Source organism: Rhinolophus ferrumequinum, chromosome 22 (assembly GCF_004115265.2).
Source record: "Rhinolophus ferrumequinum isolate MPI-CBG mRhiFer1 chromosome 22, mRhiFer1_v1.p, whole genome shotgun sequence".
Taxonomy (NCBI): Eukaryota; Metazoa; Chordata; class Mammalia; order Chiroptera; family Rhinolophidae; genus Rhinolophus; species Rhinolophus ferrumequinum.
Window position 1 is genome coordinate 53,028,774 of NC_046305.1, and position 20,398 is coordinate 53,049,171.

The window sequence follows — 20,398 nt, forward strand, 5'->3', positions numbered from 1 at the left end:
TCTTCTCTGGGCTCACCTGCCGGAAATGCTCCCACCTCCTCACGAACCCCTCCAGCACTGTGCTTGTGGAATGGCTTTTCTCCTGGCTGTCCTGGTCGTCTGAGGCAGGCCTGAAGGGTCAGGATGGGCCCTCTTGGTTCATTTCTGCAGCCGACGCCGTGCCAAGAGCACAGGAGCTGGCAGGAAGCCAGGTGCATCACAGACCCCCATGCCCTGGCTGAGTGTATGTCTGCCCCGCTGTGCCAGGCGCTAAGCGAGAGGCTCTACACTCGGTTTTCAATTCGTCCTAACACCCCGCTACGAGGTGGATATTGTTCGTATTCCCATCTTCACATGAGCCAACAGGCCCACAGGAGATTATGTACTCAAAGTCACAAGGGCTGCTAAGTGTGGAGCCGGGATTCACCCTGCTGGTCAGACCCCGCCGCCCACCTCCCCTCCTTCCCCAGCAAGGACGGAAGCTGAGAGTGTGCCGTTCTGTGTCCTTTAGTCAGCGCCCACCTCTGAAGGTCTTCCAGGAGCCATGCCTGTATTCTCAGGAGTCCAAGAAGTTCTCCTGCCAGTTGCTGGTCCCGGAGGGGGACAACTCTTTCTACATAGTATCCTTGTGTGTCGCCAACCATGTTGGGAGCAAGACCAGCAAACCTCAATCATTTGAGGGTTACGAAATTCGTACGTACGCGCTTGCAGGCCACCCTCTGTACCCTCCAGCTGTTTCCCTCTCCTTTGATTGCTCAGGGCTTCTGGCAGGGGCAGGGAGGGGCTGGGCCAGGGGTTCGGTGAGCTGGGCCCTGGGGGGCTTTCCTTCCGTGCTAGAGGTCTGATGGGGCTGCGGCTGGGGGTCGTCCTGCTGTTGGGGGTCTGCACAGCTTCCAGGGGTCTTTCCTCAGCAGCACACCTGCTGCCACATAGAAGCCATGCACCCTTTCCCCACAGTGCAACCTGACCCACCCTCCAACATCAAGGTCACCCTCGTGGACAAAAACCCCCACTGGCTCAGTGTCACCTGGCAAGACCCCCCCTCCTGGAACTCCTATTTCTACAGGCTGCACTTTGAGCTCCGATACCGGCCTGAAAGGTCAAAGACATTCACGACGTTGCTGGTAAAGTCTCCTTTTCTTTCTGGACAGAACAGTGCCCCTGAACACTCAGGGCTGGTAGAGAGGGTACTGGAAGAAAACCTTGGGTTTGGGGTCCTGCCCTGCACTCCCTGCATGGCGCTGGAGAAGTCCCTGAGCCTTTCTGAACTTCGGTGGCCTCATTTATAAGTGGGACTAACAATGCCGGGTCAGTCTCCCCTTCACAGGCTGTTTGTGAGGGTGACAGTGGCCTGGGAGGAGTGTAGGACTACAAGCGTGGCTCAGGTGTGGCCTACAGCACCCTACAGCACAAGGGGGCGGGGCAGTGACTCCCAGCTTCTGCCCGTGCTGGCCTCGAGGGCACCCGGTCTCGCTCTGAGCTGCTGGGGTGGTGTCAGCCTTTGGAGCGTCTGTGCCCAGCTGAGGCACCACTGGACCAGCTGAAGGGCAGGGGGAGGCCGTGGACATCTACGCTCCGTGGAGCTGCCTCACTGGGGCCAGCCAGCGTCACAGCACCTCTGCCCCCAGGTCACGGATCCCCTGTATCGGTGGACCATCCACGATGCCCTGAGCGGCATGAGGCACGTGGTACAGCTTCGCGCCCAGGAGGAGTTTGGGCACGGTCAGTGGAGCGAGTGGAGCCCGGAGGTCACCGGCACCCCCTGGACAGGTACAGTGCCAGCGTGTGGGAGGGATGTTTCAGCTCTGTTACTGTATCAGTTGCCTGCTGCTCTGTAACAAGTCACCCCCAAACTCCGGGGGCGGGGGGGGGTAGCAACCATTGATCTGCTCAAGGTTTTGAAAGTCAATCAGCGAGGCCACTCTGTGCTGGTCTCGCCTGAGTCACCCATGCAGCTGTATCAGGCCTGTGCGGTCCAAGGTGGCCTCACTCACATGTGTGACGGGTAGTGCCGGCAGGTGGCTGTGGCCCTTGGTTCTCCGGGTGGCTTGTCACCGTCCAGGAGGCCAACTCAGACACACGGCTGCGGGAAGTCATTTCACAACTTGGTGGGAGGAGTTGCAAAGAGCGTGTAGCTATATTTAATTTATCACACTTACTAATACTTTTTATTTTTAGAAAGATGTTCAAGGTAATAATAATTGCCTTTGGGGAATTGTTGAAATTAGTCTGTTATAGACCGTGGAAAGTTCCAGAAAAATATGAAGAATAATTATCACTGGTATTCTTACCACCTAGAGAAAACCAGTGAGAACATTTTAGTAAACATTTAGTTTTTCTAGGTACTGTGAGTGTGTGTGTGTGTGTGTGTGTGTGTGTGTGTGATTTTATAGACATGATATAAAATATCGTGAGCATTCCCCTGTTATTAAATATTTTTTGGAAATGTATTGTTTAGTAACTGCATGGTTAATGTTTTTATTAACCCATGGGAATGTTTTTTCCCCCATGGGAATTTTTTTTAACTTTTCAAATTTTCATCCAATTACTACAAGCCCGAGGCCAAGAAGCAAAGAAGGGCTTATAACAGCCAGTGTCGCTTGCTCCACCCCATCCCATTTGGAGTCCTGCTTTCTAAAGGAAGCTGCTGGACTTTCTGTTTCTATTTCTTCTGTTGGTACCTTCTTAAACTCTGACCAACAGCCTAAAATGGCTGTTTTTGTTGTTTTGTTTTGTTTTTTCTGAGAAAACAATGTGAGACATTATCTTTTGACTCATTCCTATGAAAAATTAGGATTGATCAGACCTAGACCCAGTGCAGGAATCTCTCTCACCTCAACCCAGCCGCTACTTGAATGCTTCCAGAGATGGTGAGCTTACTACCCCTTGTCACAGTCCATTCCATGGTTCCCACTATTCTTACTGTAGAATGGCTTCCCGGCTTGTTTCAGTGTCAGATCTCCTCAGCCGCGCTGCAGAAGCGAACCAAATTAGCCATTCTTTAATACCAGGCAATTTAAAAATAAATGACAATGGCCATTTACTGTGTGTAGATAAAAAGGAAAAGATAGAAATGACCTCCATTGTCCAGGCCTTTCTGCCACCCGTGGTCCCGGGGAGAAGACTTTTATGTAGGTTGCACGTTTTTACCCCGTAATGGATGCTGTGATGTGATGGCTTGTCCTCTAACCTGGCTTTGCAGTCTGGGGTCCTTGGAGAGCCAGAGGAGCAGGCTTGGGGCTTAGGACGTCCTTCTCACTGGATGTACACAATGTCAAGTGCAGGCTCAGGTCTTTGCTGGTGATTTCCCCATCTCCTGTCCATCAAGAGTGGAGGCAGCTTTCTCCTGGACCCTCTTCCCAAAAGCTTATTTCCCACTAAGACCTGGATGAGAACTGGATGGGAAGCCTAACTGCTGTATCTCACTAGAAGACCATTTAAATAAATCATAACGTCTCAGGCTCGATCTTGTGACTTGTCCCTAGTTGTCTTTGATTTGTATGCACTTTGAGCCACAGCCCACACACTAGCTGAATGTCAAACATTAATATGGCCATGGGAGTCTTTGCCAGGGGAGAAAATCATGACAGCATTGTGCAGAGGGAATGTTCTGGATACAGGCTGACACCTCTCTTCCTTTTATCTCAGCCGCTTTATTTAGATGGTCACAGACAGCTTCCAGAAATCCGGTGTTTGTTAGAAAGTTCTTTCTTTCTTAAAAAAAAAATTCAATTGTAGTAAAATATATATAACTTAGACTTTGCATCGTAACTATTTTTAAGTATACGGTTCACAGGCATTAAGTACACTGCCTTGTTGTGCAACCATCACCAACGTCCGTCTGGAGAACTCTTTTCATCTTGCAAAACTGAAACTCTGTCCCCATTAAACACTAACGCCTGTCCTCCCCTCCCCCAACCCCTGGCAACCACCATTCTCCTTTCTGTTCCTATGAGTTCGGCTGCTCTAGGCACCTCATGTAAGTGGAATCGCACAGTGTTTGTCTTTTTGTGACTGTTTATTTCATTCAGTATCATGTCCTCAAGCTTCATCCATGTTGTAGCCAGTGTCAGGATTTCCTCCCTTTTTAGGCTGAGTGATGTTCCATTGTGTGTATAGACCACATTTTATCTGGTCCCCTGTGGATGGACACCTGGGTTGCTTCCACGTTTTGGCTATTGCTGTGAACAGGGGTGTGCAAATATGTGTTCGGGTCCCATCTTTCAATTCTTTTGAGTACGTACTCAGAAGCAGAATTGCTACATCATATGGTAATTCTATTTTTGATTTTTTGAGGAACCACCCTGCTGTTTTCCAAGTGTCTGCACCATTTTACATTCCTGTCGGCAATACACAGGTTCCAATTCCTTCATATCAACCCCAACACTTGTTATTTTCTGGGTGGTTTTTTTTTTTTTTTTTTTTGGATAATAGCCCTCCTAACGGGTGTGGTTTTGTGGTTTGGCTTTGCATTTTCATAATGGTTAGTGATGTGGAGCATCTTTTCATGTGCATGTTGGCCATTTGTATATCTTCTTTGGAGAAATTGCTATGGAAGTAGAAAGTTCTTTCTTATTTGAACCCACTCTGGCCTCACTGGGCCTTGCTCTCCGGGGTAACTCATGACAAGTCTGCTAGTCTGCGCTCTCTGAATGCTTCTGGAATAGTCCCAGAGAACCTGCACCTGCCTGGGTTTCTGTTCCCAGGCTGTTTATGGGCTGGCTTGTGGGTTTCTCACCTGTCTGATCACCTTGTCCCGCACCTGGCCTCATTTCTGGATGTTCCTCTTTAAATTGTTGATGTACCGCCCCCAGTGGGAGATGGTAGAGCAGAAGGGGCACAGTCTGCGACTTTTCAGCCTCTGGTCACTGTGCTTGCTAGAGTGACCACGTGAACTCACACCAAACTCTTTGCTTCTTCTCACATAAGCAGCTAAAGTGTTTGAGTTCCCCATCCTGTAATGTGTGGTTTTGGGGGGTTGGGTCTTCAAAATGCTAGTGGTGAATATATCCAAGAGAGAAACCAGCTGCTCCCTCTCCCCTGAGGTCAAAACAAGAGGAACTTGGATGACTCTGATGCAAGAAGGATTAGGTTGGAAATTGGGGATCACTTCTGGAAAATAAGAGGGAGGGTAGAATACAAGGTTAGGTTGTTTTACTGACTGGAGTTACCTGGCTGTGTGGGACATGTGTGTGCACTTCATACGGCCTCACTGGGTCTCCTGATCCCAAGGACCTCCAGCTCTGGCTGTCCAGACGGACAGGCTGCCCCTGCCTCTCAGCCCAGGTCATGGAAGTACACTGGACCTGGGAATCAGGTTGTATGACCTTGGTCAAGTTAGTTTACCTCCCAGAGCCTCAGTCTTGCCATCTGTAAAGTGGACAGGATATGGCCTATGTTATCCCCTTCGGAGAGTTTTTAGGAGTCCAGTGAAAAAACGTTCTTTAGAACTAATAACCCATACTGCAAATGTAGGGGATTAGCAATGACAGTGCTGTGTTGTTTGGTGCTTGGGGTGAAGAGCGTGGGGCTGTGAGCACCCCAGAATCACTACCCTGGGTACCAGGGCCCTGGGTCTGCTGAATTGGAAATGAGGGAGATGTGGAGTGGGTATTTTGAGGAAGCTTTCCCCGTGGTTACAGAATGTGCTGGGGGCTGGCTGGGGGGCATCTCATTGTAACCTAATGTGATAAGGCTGTGGAACAGACAGTTCTTGGGTAGCTGAGGGAGAGCAGGAAAGCTTCTTGGAGGAGGTGACATTTGAGTTGTGTCTTGGAGGCCGTGTAGGAGTGTCCCAGGTCGAATGGGGATTATGGGCAGAGGAAACAGCAGGCGCCAAGGCATGGACTGTGGACAAGGGGAGGCTGGAGCACAGATGTGTGCGGGGGAGGTCTGAGTGGGACAGGCCTTGGGAGGGGCTTTTGGGCACGTTGGAAGGCCTGCCTACGAGGGAGGTAGAGGGGTGGGGGGAGGGGGCTGACGAGCCTGGACTTCAGCGGGTGCTGCCCCCTTGAGGCTGGGGCACTGCCGCTACGCAGGTTGTGGTCTCAGCAGTGTTCCCTGGGTGATGGTGGGGCCCTGAGTCCCACGTCTGGGGCTCCTGCCGGCCAGCAGGGCCAGGCCACTGCTGACAGCCCTGCCGCAGTGACTGATTGAGAATGTGCCACCGATGTCAGGGCAGGAAGAAGAAGTTACACATCGGCAGGGCAGCTGGTCAGCAGCCCTGGCCAGGGTGGTTCTCCCTGATTTATCTTCTCTGACAGCACGGACAGGGCTGGCATCGAGCGAGTCTGGGGTCCCCGCGAGCCCCTTTGCAAAGTGAGCTTGGGGCAAAGTGCCTGGGAAAAGCCCATCGGGCATAAGAGGGTTATTTCTTGGTCCTCACAAATCCCTTTCGCTCAGTCTCATATCTTGCTCACCTACGCCCAGAAAATAATTAGAATCGCGAGTGGCAGATGGCGAGCAGAGCAGACCCATTCTTGGGAATCACACTGGCTGGAGGAGGTGCTAAATGTTTGCATTTGCAAGGCTTTTGAGGTGTTAGGGGACCCTCCAGGTAGGGGGGTCTCCCTGGTCCGGATTCCTGCAGCTACATGTTGTCATCTCAAACCATCCCATTCTGGGGGAGTTCATTTTACAACACCCCCTCCTAACTGACCCCCGTCGCTGGTGTGCAAGCACAGCCGTCCACAGCACTGCTACACGCATCTTTCTAAATCACTGCCACCCTGTCCGTCACTCCCCAGCCCACAGCCACGCCTCCCTGGGCGTTCCCGGGGAAGTTCAAACTCCTGAGCGTGCGCAGAGGGCCTTCTCGGCTGCCTGCTCCCTGGTTCCTGGCCCTCGTGCCTGGCTCTCCCTCATTTACCATGTTCCCTCCAGCTGGACTGAACCTGGCCCAGCACCTCCGCACGCGTGTACTTCAGCCCTCACGCGCGTCTTCCCTCCAGCTCATCTCCGTGTCACCTCCTCCCACGTCCTCGCTGCCCACCCAACCTCTCTGCATAGCTCAGAGGTCCCTAGACTGTGGGATTTCACACGTCTGTAAAATTTCACAAAGAGGTTTTGGGGACCAAATAAGATCACCAACGTTTAATTTTGCTAAATAAGGACGTAAAATTAAACAATTCAGTAAAACATAGCGACTGTCACTTACCATCACTGTTAATTATTTCACAAGAGAGAGGGTGAAGCCAGGGCAGAAGCTCAGAAGCAAGGCCATTTTGGCAACCTCACCCCACGTAGCGGCCCACACTGCCCTGCCTCACACCTGTACACTTGTCTCTAGACCATCCCGGTCCGCTGGCACCCAGCTGGGGGTCAGTTTGGTCTCCCCAGGACACTGTCAGCTGCTCAGTGAGGTTTCTTGGTGTTTTAGGTTTTTTTTTTTTTTTTTTTTTGGCTCAAATGGCGGAACTGTGATTCACTTTCTCTTTAGTGGCTCACAGGCTGTGAAGAGAAGGTGTGAAGTCGAGTGAGGGAGTGAGCAGACTCACAACAGGAGCTCTGCCTGGCCCTCAGCTCTGGGTCTCCCCGTCTGTCCTCCGGCCACTTCCTGTGAACTCTGGTTTTGTGGTTCGCCCCTCTCTCCTCGCTCCCTCTTGTGTCTGCTACCCTCTGGCCTCCTTTTTCTTTCTTTTCCCTCTTAATTCTCCATCCACCCCTATTTTCCCTCTCTGTACTCAGCCCCATCCAGTGGCCTGTATCGTAACGTCATCATATACAATTGTAAACTATTTTTTTTTAGAAAAATATGTTTTATGTTCTCTGTTCTTTTCCCCTTTCACCCCAGTTTTATTGAGATATAATGGACATATAATATTGTAGCGGTTCAGGTGTACACCATGATTTGATATTTGTATGTATTGTGAAATGCATACAAAGTTTAGTTAACATCCATTGCTACACATGTTACACAAGGTTTTTCTTGTGGTGAGAACTAGGAACTCTCAAATATACACTGAGATATTAACTATAGTCACCGCTGTACATTACAAGTTATATTCTCTGTTTTTAATCTTGAGAATTGGGTCAGTTTTTATGCAAATATTGGATGCTGGGTCAGTGCTAGGTCCTTTTAGCATGTGATCGAGGTGATTCGTGGGAGGAATACTGAGAAATACAGAAACAAGGTTTAAAAGAGGTTAAGTTCTTGACCAAGGTGACACATCTTATAGGTGGGCCTCTGCCATATTTTATATTGGATTTCTCTATTCCAAAACCCAAGCAAGCATACCCAAACCAGTTCTCCAACTAAGGGACATAAGTTTCTTGTTTTAGAAACTCATGTGTGGGGAATAAAAACACCAAACAAACCACAACTCACATGTGGTTTTCCATTAATCTCATTTATTGGAGTGGTCATTCATTCATCCTTTTATAATATAAAAATACATCTTCTAACCTTGGAAATATTAATACACGGAAAACACATAACAGCAACCACTGTTAATGTTTCCAATAGTCTTTTTCCCCAGTGATTTTCCATAATTAAATTTTACTAACTACACAGCTTTTCAATTTACCAAGATGAGGAAGATACAGCCCCTGAATCTTTAGAAATGTTCAATCGAGAGAAGATTTTTTAAATAAAGGGGGAAATATAATCACTCTTGGAGCCAGAAAGCTTTACCATTTATTTCTTACAAAACTTGGGGCAAGTTATCGAACCACCCTATGCCTCAGTTTCCCCATCGGTAAAGTGGGGATGATGACAGTACCTATCTCAGGTATTGTCATGAGGATTAAATGAGTCGATTCATGTTAAGTGGTAAATATGGTCCTGGCACATAGTAAGTGCTCGATAAATGTTAGGTGTTGCAATCACTGTGCTCGTTCTTTTGTCACCACCACTGTCACCTGGCACTTGGGTGCACGGGGGGCCAGTGAAATGGTAATTATTTCTCCTTCCCCTCTTCACCCAACATACCAGCTGAAGTGAAATGTGAAATACGTGATGAGAAATATAAAATACTTTTGCCTAAACAGAAAAGAATGCCTTCGTAAAACTGGGATAATTGTGTAATCCTCACATCAGGCTGTGAGGATGAGATGAGATGATAGCAGAAGCTAACAAACCCCTCGGAACTGGTGTATAGTAAGCCTCAAAAGGTTGCTGCTAGAAATATTAGTAATATTTTATTAGTATGCTATTAGCATTATTAATCTAAGCTGTTTCCGTCAAACCCAGTTTCTTCACCTGGAAAATGGAAATGATTATTATAAATGATGCAAAAGTTGCTCCACCTTCCATCTCGAGGGACAAAATGTGGTCATCTAGGGAGATTTCTAAAAAGTCTTGTCATGGAAGATCATCTTATTCTACATTAGAAAACCTTTATTCATTCTGGTAACATTCCTGGGTTATTTGACATAATACCAGAATCAAATTTACCACCAAAGGTTAAGCATCCTTCTCTGGACCACCTGTCATGTTGGGGGCCAGAGCGGAGGGTAGAAACTATACAGGTTTTTGTTTCTTCTTGGAACATCTCTCTAGGTTTGGGGGGGGGGCTTTTAAAAACCTTGATATCTGGGTCCCATCCCCAAGATTCTGAATGAGGCCGTAGGTTAAGGATGGGACCTACATGACACCGAGCATGGCTGGGTTTGGGAACCACTGGACTGAATGACCTTCCAAGGTCAGCAATATTTTCTATATAGCACTGCCCCATGTCCTGGTTTTAACTTTCGTTCTAGTGCCTGCACACCCTCTGTTCATCCTTCAGTCACCTTCTGTTCTGAGTCGAAGTGTCCTCGGCTGGGAGGAACACAGAGGAATGAGAGATGGGCTCCCTTCCCTTGATTCTAAGTTGATTCGGGGCTAACTTGCTGTGTGACCTTAGACAAGTTGCTCTCCCTCTCTGGGCCTCTGTGTTTTCTCTGTACGATGGGGAGGGAGACTGAACAAGCTCTCATGTCCTCACCAGGGCTGCCAGTTTGTGGTTTTCTCCCCTCCTGGGGATGGCATGTTCCTGCTGGAAATTCTGTCTGGAGCAGAAGCAGGGTCACCCTCTCTTCCCCCCGTTGCTGGTTATTCGATTCCTGGCTCAGGGAGGCTTTCACTGGTATTTTTAAGTTCTTGATGGAAAAATGATGAACTTTTCAGAAAATGTTTTAAAATCCAGAGCATTCCCCCCCCATTGCCTGTCACAGCTCAGCTCCTGGTCCCTTGGGCCTGTGTTTGCCGCTGTGCCTGGCTTTGGGTCAACACTCTTACTTTGATGCTTGGCCTTCTGCTGACTTGGGGGTTTCTGTAGACACACTGTTCCCATGGAGGGGGAGGGGTCTGGGGAGGATGCCCCATGCATGTCCCTTCTAGGTCAGTGTGTACTAAACCCACCCAGGCAGATAAGAACCATTTATGTTAAATACTTTTTATTGCAAAAAGGTGCAGAGAAGGAAATTAAAATGTTTTTTCAAAATGTTTATTATTTTTCATTTAATTATTTTTTCCTCAGTTTTATTGAGAAACAATTGCCATACATCACTGTATAAATTTAAGGCATATGGCATGATGGTTTGATTTACATATATTGTGAAATCATTGCGATAGGTTCAGCTAATGTCCATCTTCTATAGAAACAATAAAAAGAAAGAGAAAAAGAAAAAAGGAATAAACTGTTCCCCTTGTGATGAGAACTCTCAGGATTTATTCTTTTAAAACAGTACCATATGTCATGCAGCAGGGGCAGCTACAGCCATCATAATTAACTTGTCAATAGTGTTCAAACCGTATGAACTTTTTATTTATTTTTATTTTTATTGGGGAATATTGGGGGACAGCGTGTTTTTCCAGGACCCATCAGCTCCATGTCAAGTCGTTGTTTTTCAATCTAGTTGTGTGGGGTGCAACTCAGCTCCAAGTCAAGTCGTTGTTTTCAATCTAGTTGTAGAGGGCACAGCTCACTGGCCCCAGTGGGACTTGAACCGGCGACCTTGGTGTTATTAGCACCGCGCTCTAACCACTGGGCAAACCGGCCGCCCTATGTGAACTTTTTCTTGCCTTGCATTTTTTTCATTTAACATTACAGCATGTCCTCAACATTTTTCTGAAATACTTTTAGACGCTATTGCAATATATGTCTATATCATAATGTGTACGGCTAATCCCTTATGGTTGGATATTTGGTTATTTCCAACATTATGCTCTTTTAAATAATGTGATGAACTTTATTCTGCGTCTGCAGCCCAGCAGACAGGACTTGGGGGGGTCCATGAATTATTAACAATGACATTTCTTCTCCCCCCAGAATCCAGCAGTCCTCCAGCTGAGACCAAGATGGAGGCGTCCCCCTCTACGCAGGTGAGCTCTTGTTCTAGTAAAAGGGTCAGGGCAGTAGCACCTAGTGGTTAGCGCTGTGGGCCGGCACCAGACAGAATTCGGTTCAAACCCCAGCTCTGCCACTTACTAGAAATGTGGCCGTGGCAAGTTATACATCCTTTTTTAAGCCTCAGCACATGGGGTGACAGCGTTGCCCCATCCCAGGGCTGCTGCGGCCCTGTGAAGTCTGGGGCGACCCTGGCCTGGCTCTCACAGCTGGTCTCCGTCTAGTGGCTGCTCACTCTGCTCTGAGCTTCAGGATGCCCTAGCGGCTTAGGCTCAGCGTGCTTGCCACTCAGATTCAGTTCATCAGAGCGCTTTCCTGTGGACTCCTGGTGTCATAATGATCTGGGAAGAGGAGTACCCCTGAAAATGCTTAACAAATCCTTGAGTAATCCAATTTCCCACCCAATGGGCATCCCCTCTGTGGTCCTTATTCCCAAATGCTAGGCTGGGAGCTCAGCGCCTCCTGAAGCTGGGCCCTCCCGGGAGGATCCGGGGTCCTGCACCCTACCCACCGTCAATGCCGGACTGTCCGGGATGGCGGGGTCATGTCCAGGGTGAAGTCCAGGCCCCTGGGGCCAGAGAGCCCCGAAACAGGGCGTAGGGGACCTGACACTGACTGAGAACCTGCAAGGTGAGCTAGGGTCTGCGCCTAGCACGTGCGGTCTCATTTGGTCCTCACGTGAACTGAGATTCACGGTGCCGAGCGGGAGGGAAACTGACAGCCACATGGGCTGAGAAATCCGCCTGAGGTCACAGACCTAGTCCTGTGCTTGGGTCCAGGAAGTGGTGGCTCCTGCGCCCGGGCACCAGACGTAGGACAACTGGGGAAGGTGCCGTGCCCTGAAGCTCCTGGTGGAGAGACAGGTGGGAAGAAACGCCCACCTCAAGTAGGCAAGCTGTAGATACAAAGGATGCGAATAATAGTGCAAAAGTTGAGAGTGACAGATCAGGACTGGAGAGGTATAGGAGAGAGCGAGAGGAATGCCTTGGGGAGGGGCTGGAGGGGGTACCTGAGCTGCCTCCTGAAGACTGTGACGTCTGCAGAACCGGGCTTCCGCTGACGAATATCTTTTTTAGGCACTTACTACTGATGAAGAGGAGGAAAGCACTTTCTCCAAGGAATTTACAAATGCGACAAGCATCCCAGGTAAGGAGCACGGAAGCTTGTCTCCACAGAAAGTCCTTTCTGATTTGGGAATATTGGCAGAGGGCCGGTCTGCTTAGTGGAAAGGACCAATGGCAGAAATAGTCATTTATTATCTCATTGTCCAAGTTTGGTGCTGTTAGCTAAGATGTAACGAGTGGACCCTACGAAGGGTGAGACAAATCAGCGACCTGTGTCACAGTCGGCCCAGGACACAAATGAAGGTGCTACCAACAACACGATTGGAGTCGCAAATGGAACGCACCTGGAGGGGAATCTTGGTTTGGGGAGCCCTTGATTTCAGTGTCCCTGACTCCCTCCACCTGACAAGGAAAACTTAGCAGCATTTGACTAGAACAAGCCCACAGGCGCTGTGTTGGTTTTGCTGCGTGTACGGGGGCTCACGGGGTCCCGAAGGTGCAGTTGTGTGCAGCTCCATCTGATGGCCGGATGGTGGGCTTTCTGAGGAAGCCCTCAGCCTCATTGCCTGGGCAGATTCCCGTCCACACCTGGCGCTGGCTGCCCGAGCTGTGCCATCCGCTCTTCCGGTTGCAAAGCCCTCCCTCGTGCCGAGCACGGAGAGCGGACCTGCTAAGTACCCAGGGCTAAGCTCAGCTTGGCTGGGGCCTCAGAGAATTGAGGCATTCCCGCTCCCCGGGGTTCTGCAGTCCCTGGCCAGCTGCTGACCAGGTAAAGGAGTAACTGTAACAGAGAGCAGAGCGCGATACCAGCCAAAGGGGAGGCCTCGCTAAAGCACGGGACTGTAGGGACTCGAGAGGGCATGTGTAGCTGGGGGAGTCACAGGAAGTTCAAGGCCATTTGAAATGAACCTTCAATGATGTGGGTGGAATGGCAGGAGGTTGGGGCAGCAGTTCAGCGGTGACTGTGCAGGAGGGGCCCCCGAGTCTGCTCCAGCCATTCTCCCTGGTGACCTCATCCAGCCCCATGTCCTTCAAGGGCATCTGTGGGCTGATGGACAGTTGTAGTTCCATCCCGGACCTTCCCACTGAGACCCAGACCACGTCCCCACTGCCTGGCTGACCTGTCCACTTGGATACCTCCTAGAAATCTCTGAATGATCAATGAAGCTCTTGATGCATCCCTGGTTTTGCTTAAATGTACTTTCTTTCTGGTCCAGGGTGCCTCTTTGGCAGCCACAGGAAGGACTCTTTTGTGAAGGGACATGGCTGCTTGGGAAGCTCGTTTGTCCTTTCATTCATTCAGAGATAAGGTGGTGAGCTTGCTTTTGGCTGGACACCGTGTGAGCAGCCAGGAGGAACAGTGAAAAAGACACATGTGGTCCCTGCTTTCAGGAGGTTCTGATGACAGGTGGAGCTGGAGAAGTACCCAGGAGGGCACTTACCCAGCTTGGAGTAGGGGTCACGACTCAAAAGAAGTGACCTTGCCTCTGCTGACCCAAAGGCCAAGCAGGGACTGGACAGAAAAGGGGTGCAGCGAAGGTGGGCAATGTTCAAGGGGAGATGGGAAACGTGTGTGCTGAGCCCGGGAGGAGAGAGCGTGGTGTATGGAAGAACAGTCAAGGTCACAGCTGGGGCTTGAGGACCACGTGGAGAGACAGGCAAGAGATGCCAGCCCAATGGAGAACACTGCACCCAAATACTTGATTTAAAGTTCCTGAGCCCCCGACATCAATGAGGTCCCCAAAGCCTGCTGCTTCTTGCCCCCCTTTGTGCCTTGTGGGGGCAGGCTGAATGCCACTAGAAAAGCCACTCTGAAAGTAAGTGGGAGTCTGTGGCTGGCCGCAGGTGCTCAGAAGCTGTGAGCTTGAGGTGTGTCTCTTGCCAAGTGGCAGAATCCGGGGTCTGTCAGAGGAGGCCGGGCTGACTCTTCTAGAGCAGTGGCCCGCTGCTGAGCAGAGCTGTTTCCCCTCCAGGGGTGAGGTTCCTCTGGGACTTACGACAGAACCAGCTGAGTGTTTTTTTTTCCTTCTGCTCCTCCTCCTCTTACTTTTCTTCTAGTGCCGGCTTCTCTGGTACCACTGTACACATTCCTGGTGGCTGGAGGAAGCCTGGCCTTCGGAACATTCCTCTGTGTCGGCATCATCCTGAGGTGAGATGGGTCCTGGGGGGGGCTGGGGGACCGAGGGTGTGGCCCTGTGCTGTCGTCACATTTCTTACTGAGCTCGCGTTGCCTGGGCTAGGATGGTGGCAATGGGTTGGAGAGCCATGAATGAGTCAAGGTATATTTCAGAGGTAGAACTGACATGATTTGATGGCAGGTTAGATGAGGAGAAGGAGGGACAGGGAAGAGTCACGTCTGACCCTCAGGCTTCTTCTGGCTTTGGCAGTTGGGCAGAAGGTGGTGTCATTGGAGGAAGAACCACTGAGGGGAAGATGACGGTTCTACTCGGGGACCACTGGGTCTGAGGTGCCTGTGACGACCCCCAGTGGACACATTTGGTAGACAGTTCTGATTGTTGCTGTCTGTAGCGGGTAGCTGGAGCCATGGCAGAGGACGGGGATAAGAACCATGCCAGTACCCTGTGGAATTCCGGGGTTCCAGCACAGAAACGTGGTGTAGAGGAGAAGGAGGAGGAGGAGTGGCTGGAGAGGGAGGCAGAGAACCAGGGAAACCTGGTTGTAAAAGCCAGAGGGAGAGTGTGTGTGAGACGCTGAAGAAACCCCTTCCATGCTGGGGTTGCCATGGATGTAACCTCACCTCTCCTCCAAAAGCCACAAGCTACAATGACTGAAGGGCCATGTGAGAAGTACCCGTGTGTGCCCAGGTAGATCTGAGGTGCCTGGCCAGACCTCCCCAGGAATATTCCATCTCAAAACAAGCAGACGTAGTGGATCACCTTTAAATGCTCTGTCTGGTGTTCTCTTCCGCCCATGGTTGGGAAACACTTAGGCCAAGTTGGCTCTCTGGCTGCTGTACCATCATGCTGCTTTCCTCCCTCTCTCTCTATCTGTCTCTGTCTGTCTCTCTCTGTCTCTCTCTCTCCCCCACCCTCCCCCATTTGGTCACTGGTTTTTGTCATTTACTCCCGAGCTTTCCGAAAAACCAGCCAACAGTGCTCCCAATGAATGGGCAATAAAGAAACTTCCAGCGTTCATGATTTTACTGCGGCAACTTGTACTTTTGCACGTGCTGAGGCCCTAAAAGGAGTGAGGCTGGACCCCGACTTCGGTTGGTGGTTAAGTACAATGGTAACACTCTGGAGGAACATCACTCTTTGCTTCCTTTCTCTTACCTTCTGTGTAACTTTCACGAGACTCGTTGGTGACTGTAACAGGTGGTATTGGACGGAGTTTGGGGAGGAAGACAGATTTCCGCACGTTAGGTCAGTGGGTCCTCACAGTCACCCTAAGAGAGCTTGACCACAAAGTGGTCTGGTTGGAGGAAATGAAAGGTGACAGTGCAGCTGTGTTCAGGGCTGTTTCCATTTTGATTTCCCAGCGAAGTAGTGAGCAAATGTCCAAAGGGTGTGTAGAAGGTGAGGTTCCCAGTGAGTGGACGTGGCTCCTTGGAGAAGCTGAGAATTTACTGTCTTTTATACCTTTGGGGCAGAGAGTCCTGTGCCAGCATTCAGGGGTCTTCCTCCTGCCTTCGGAGGGATTCCTTGCCTCACCTCGGGCACGTACCGCTGTGTCCTATTTCTAGTTCTACCTCATTAGGGCTTCAACAGGCCTTTCCCCTAACCCACCGCAGACCCCACAGAGTAAAGATCACGATTTCCACTTGACAGATGAGGAGACAAATGCTGACAGAGGTGGAGTGATTACAGGTAGTCATGGTAAGGCCGAGGTTCATACCCCAAGCTCATGCTTTTTGGTCCGGCCTTCCAGGTCATTTAGTCAAATTCTTTCCTTTTACACATGAGGAAACAGCCCTGAGAGCTAAGATGACACCCGAGGACACACGGTTTGTTAGTAGCAGAGCCAGGCCTGGAACCCGTGCCTGCGAGCTCCTGCCCACCATGCTAGCCTGCTGTCTAGCAGGCCCACCATTGGCCAGTGGCACCATTTACAAGCGCTGCCAACTTGGGCTGTTAACAACTCGCCAAGAAGCGTCAGGTTGGGAACGCGCCACGTCGCTCCTGGTTGGCTGATGTGACACTGGCTGGTTGCTACGCAATCTGACTCCCTTGAGGCTCAGAGCCCTGTGCGGAGAACATATCAGGAATTTATTCCCTAGCCTGGTGAATTTCCATTTTCTCCCGTATAAGGCAAATTTGTTTGGGAAAAGGCCTCTTCTTTCAAGTGATGAAAATCCCCTCTATTCCCAAAGTCCCTCATGTCACGAGCAGGGTATAAACTCTGGGGCCCCTTGGGAGTCAGGGAGAGGGAAAATGGGCGCCAGGCAGCCACCATCGGTGTGGCCACATGACCACAGGCGAGTGCGAGCGGCAGCTTCAGGGACATCCTTCCTGTCCACGATGCCATGTTTTTCTTTTTAGCGCATTCATTTGGTGTTTCAAGCAAAGCGTAGTATTTTCCTCAATATTTTTCCACCAGTGTCACTGAGAATTGGTAAAAATGGAAGTGTGCCGTTGAAAAAAATCATGCCACCGGCTTAACGGATGTCTTGACTCACAGGGACTAATTGTCCCCACTCTACTGCTTAGGCCCCCCCCCCCGTTGTCTCTATTTGATGCTCCCCCTGCACTGGGAAAATAGGATTCTCATAGCAGAGAATGACTTTTGTGCACATTTATCTAGAATGGACTGAGGACGTCCTATGTGTATATGCCAGTGATTTCAGTCATTTTGTATTGACTGTAGCATCTCATGCCAATATTTTAAAATCACACCCTCTCTCACCTTCACGGTGGAGGCCAGGGGGACTTTCATGGCATCCTGGGTAGTGGGTAGCATGTGGCCTTGGGAGTGGGGATCACTTCCTCTCCTTAGGTTTCTAAGTCTTATTTTCTAAGAAGAGTGAGGGTTATTATGCATGTTTTTAAAAATTTCTTTCAGCTGTAGACGCTTTTCTTTAAGTAAACATCCTGAAGCCCATAGAATGCAAAATCGATCAAAGGAAGAGGCTGAGGTATAAGTGAAATCTGGGACTTCGGCTGTTGTTCTTTCTACCTGCTTGGCAGCCTCTCTGGGCCCCAGGCCCCGCTCAGACCCCCACCTAGGGCAGGGCCGTGCCAGGTGTGGACACCCCCAGGCTGGATGGTATCAAAGCCCCTTCAGGTTAGTGATTTTCAGAAAGTGTCTCATTCACGCCTCAAAATACAGAGGGTGCCAAAAAAAATGTATACACATTTTAAGAAAGGAAAAAACTGTATTAAAATTGTAATACTCAACATATACTGGTAACAAAAGATGAATGTAAGTCAGGTGTCTACATTTTTTTGTTACTCCCGGTATTTCCAAAGGAGGAAAGCCCATCTTTGTCAGTTACCCATCCGGTTGCTTCAGAAAAAACTTTCCCTGTTGGTTAAATAATGTCAATAGAGACTTAAATTTTTTGGGGGTAGATGATTATTTGCTAAATACCGGCACTCTGCTACATACAAACAGAAAGAAGAAAAATATCATACACTGTGCAAAGACAGCCACTGTTAATTTTTAAAATGTAAGTGAGTTACCAGTCTAACGAACACTCAGAAAACTGTACGCGTCCTATGTGTACATGCAGCTCCATGGCTTTTCTCAAGGTGAACACAGCCGTGTAGTCAGCGGCAAGATCAAGAGCACGTGACCGTTAACGAATTTCCTCTGAGTCTTTTTCCTCTGCATCGTCGTTTCTTGTTTGTTTTTATGTAGCCGTGCTTATTCTGTATCCTGCCTTTTAAACGGAGCATGAATTATAACATGAGCATTTCCCATATTATCACAAATTCTTTGTAAGCCTCAGTTTTAATTAACTGCAGACTTCTTCATTAGGCAAGTGTACCCAAGTTCACTGAACCAGCCTCCTGTCACGGGGCATTTGGGTGGTTGTTCTGCTTTTATAAAGAACACTGCACCGAACATCTTTGTGCATAAAGCTTTTCCCATCGCTATGTTATTTCCTTAGGGCAGATTCCCAGAAGTGGAATACCTGGGTCAGAGGGTCTGAGTATTTCAGAATCCAGAATGTAATGACTCTGTCTTCTGCCTTCTCCTGCGGGAGGAGAATCCCACCCAAGGACCCAGCATAGCTCCCGTAATACCCAGCTGTGTTTCCTTGCTGTGCAGTGCCTGCCTGGTAAAGCCCTCAGGAACATTCAACAGGTTGTTTATTCCACTAGGATAACAGGCTAAGGGCCATTGCCAGGTTTGGAGTCCACTATCAATTATGTATCATAACAAGGACAGGAATAGCCTGTCGATACAAAAAGAAAGCCAAGGAAAACCCCCAAACTCTTGTTTTTGACACTGGCTTCCCTTCCTCCCTCCCAGACCTTCCTGGAGTCATTGACACTCAGTGGGACCGAGGGAGACCCCCTCGCTCCCGCTGTGGGGTTACTGGGCAGCAAGTGAGTCAGGAGCGACCCAGTGGGAGGCAGTGGCTCCTAGCACAGTCGTAGTTGGAGGGCCCCTCCAGGAAGGAGACCTGATTGTACCTTTGAAGATAGCTATCACCATCTCATCTTTCTTTGGGCTGTCAAGTGACTTTTCTCAGTTACTGAGCCATGGCTTTGGGCCCAGAGCCGAGCAGGGTGAGCGAAGCTGTGATCAGAGAGATGCCTATCTCCTTCCTGTTGAACAGAGACTTTCCTGTCAGATGAGTCACTTGTGCCCAGATGGTGCCCATGGCTGAGGCTGTGAGAACTCGCCAATGTGGGGGGAGGATTGGGGAGGATGGGAATGATAGAAGCAGGAGGAACAGGAGGGCTGCCCTTCTCCCTCTGTTAAATAAATGGCAGTTGCCAGTTAGCTGCCTTCTGCCAGCTTCAGTTTGACCGAGAGGCCTGTTTGCCTTCCCCACTAAAAGAATTCTCTCTTTCATAAGTAAATGGATTTTGGGCTGATGTGGATCAGGGCGAATGTAATTTTCAGCTCTATAAAGGGACACGTATGGCCATTTATGCCTCAGTTTCCCCATTTGTAAACTGGACCGACAATACATCCCTAGTCTCTTGGAGGTGTTTTTGAAACCCCCAACTCTTCAGCACATTGTGTAATTGTAACTCCTGGTGACAAAAAAACAAACAAACAGCTGACGAAATCCATCGTGAACATTGTCTCGACCCAAACGCGGGGCCTGCCAGGCCACCAAACAGCTGTTAGTGTTTTTCACTAACTGCGTCATGGGGGGAACTAAACATCTGTGTGGTTTGTCTTTGTGTGTCTTTGTGAAGGTTCAGGAAGATGTGGAAGCTGCAGGCTCTGAAGGAAGGTGGGACGAGCACGTACACGCCGTACCCCTTGGGTCAGCTGGTCCCCGAGAGGCCCAAGCCCACGCCGGTGCTTGTTCCCCTCATCTCCCCGCCAGTGTCGCCCAGCAGTCTTGAGTCGGACAACACGTCGAGGAACAGCCAACCAGATGCCAGGGGCCCCCAGAGCCCTTATGATGTCAGCAACAGAGATTACTTCTTCCCCAGATAGCCAGTCGGGTGGCACCGGGCCGACTGGGGTGTCAGACCTGCTAAACTGTGTGAGGGACACGAGCTGGCTTCTCACTGCCACTCCAGCTCATCTCAGGTGCATGGAGCCTCACAGAAGGTTCCACACGGGGCCGTGCCTGTTCAGAAGGAAGAGGTGGTGGAGTCCTTGAACCAGGCTTCCCCGAATGCCCTACTTCAAGGGGTAGAATGAACTCAGGTCCCATGTGGAGAGTGGCTGTGGAGGCCTCGGACACCCTGGGCTTGGTGGGGACACATCTCCACAAGCTGCTCCCTCAGGAGCTGGGATGGATTTCCAGCCCAAGACTCCCGGTCGCCTATCTCCTGGCCACCTGCACCGTTTCACCTGTTGGCTCAGACTTGTGAAACGCAAGTGCCTTCACAGTTGAACTTTGCCCAAAGACAGCTTTTCTTCAATGACCCA

At 49.9% G+C, this 20,398-nt stretch overlaps 1 protein-coding gene across 2 annotated transcripts in view; it reads left to right on the forward strand.

Moving 5' to 3' along the window:
* Window positions 1–20,159, forward strand: part of IL6R (interleukin 6 receptor) — a 42,510-nt gene extending 22,351 nt beyond the window's left edge. For both annotated transcript variants that reach the window (XM_033092298.1, XM_033092299.1), the window contains exons 4-10: window positions 491–672; window positions 937–1,103; window positions 1,608–1,749; window positions 11,232–11,284; window positions 12,386–12,455; window positions 14,432–14,522; window positions 19,711–20,159. In XM_033092298.1, coding sequence (XP_032948189.1) covers window positions 491–672; window positions 937–1,103; window positions 1,608–1,749; window positions 11,232–11,284; window positions 12,386–12,455; window positions 14,432–14,522; window positions 19,711–19,957 — 952 coding nt within the window. In that variant the 3' untranslated portion in view covers window positions 19,958–20,159. The remainder of the gene's footprint in view (window positions 1–490; window positions 673–936; window positions 1,104–1,607; window positions 1,750–11,231; window positions 11,285–12,385; window positions 12,456–14,431; window positions 14,523–19,710) is intronic.
* The last annotated feature ends 239 nt before the right edge of the window (window positions 20,160–20,398 follow it).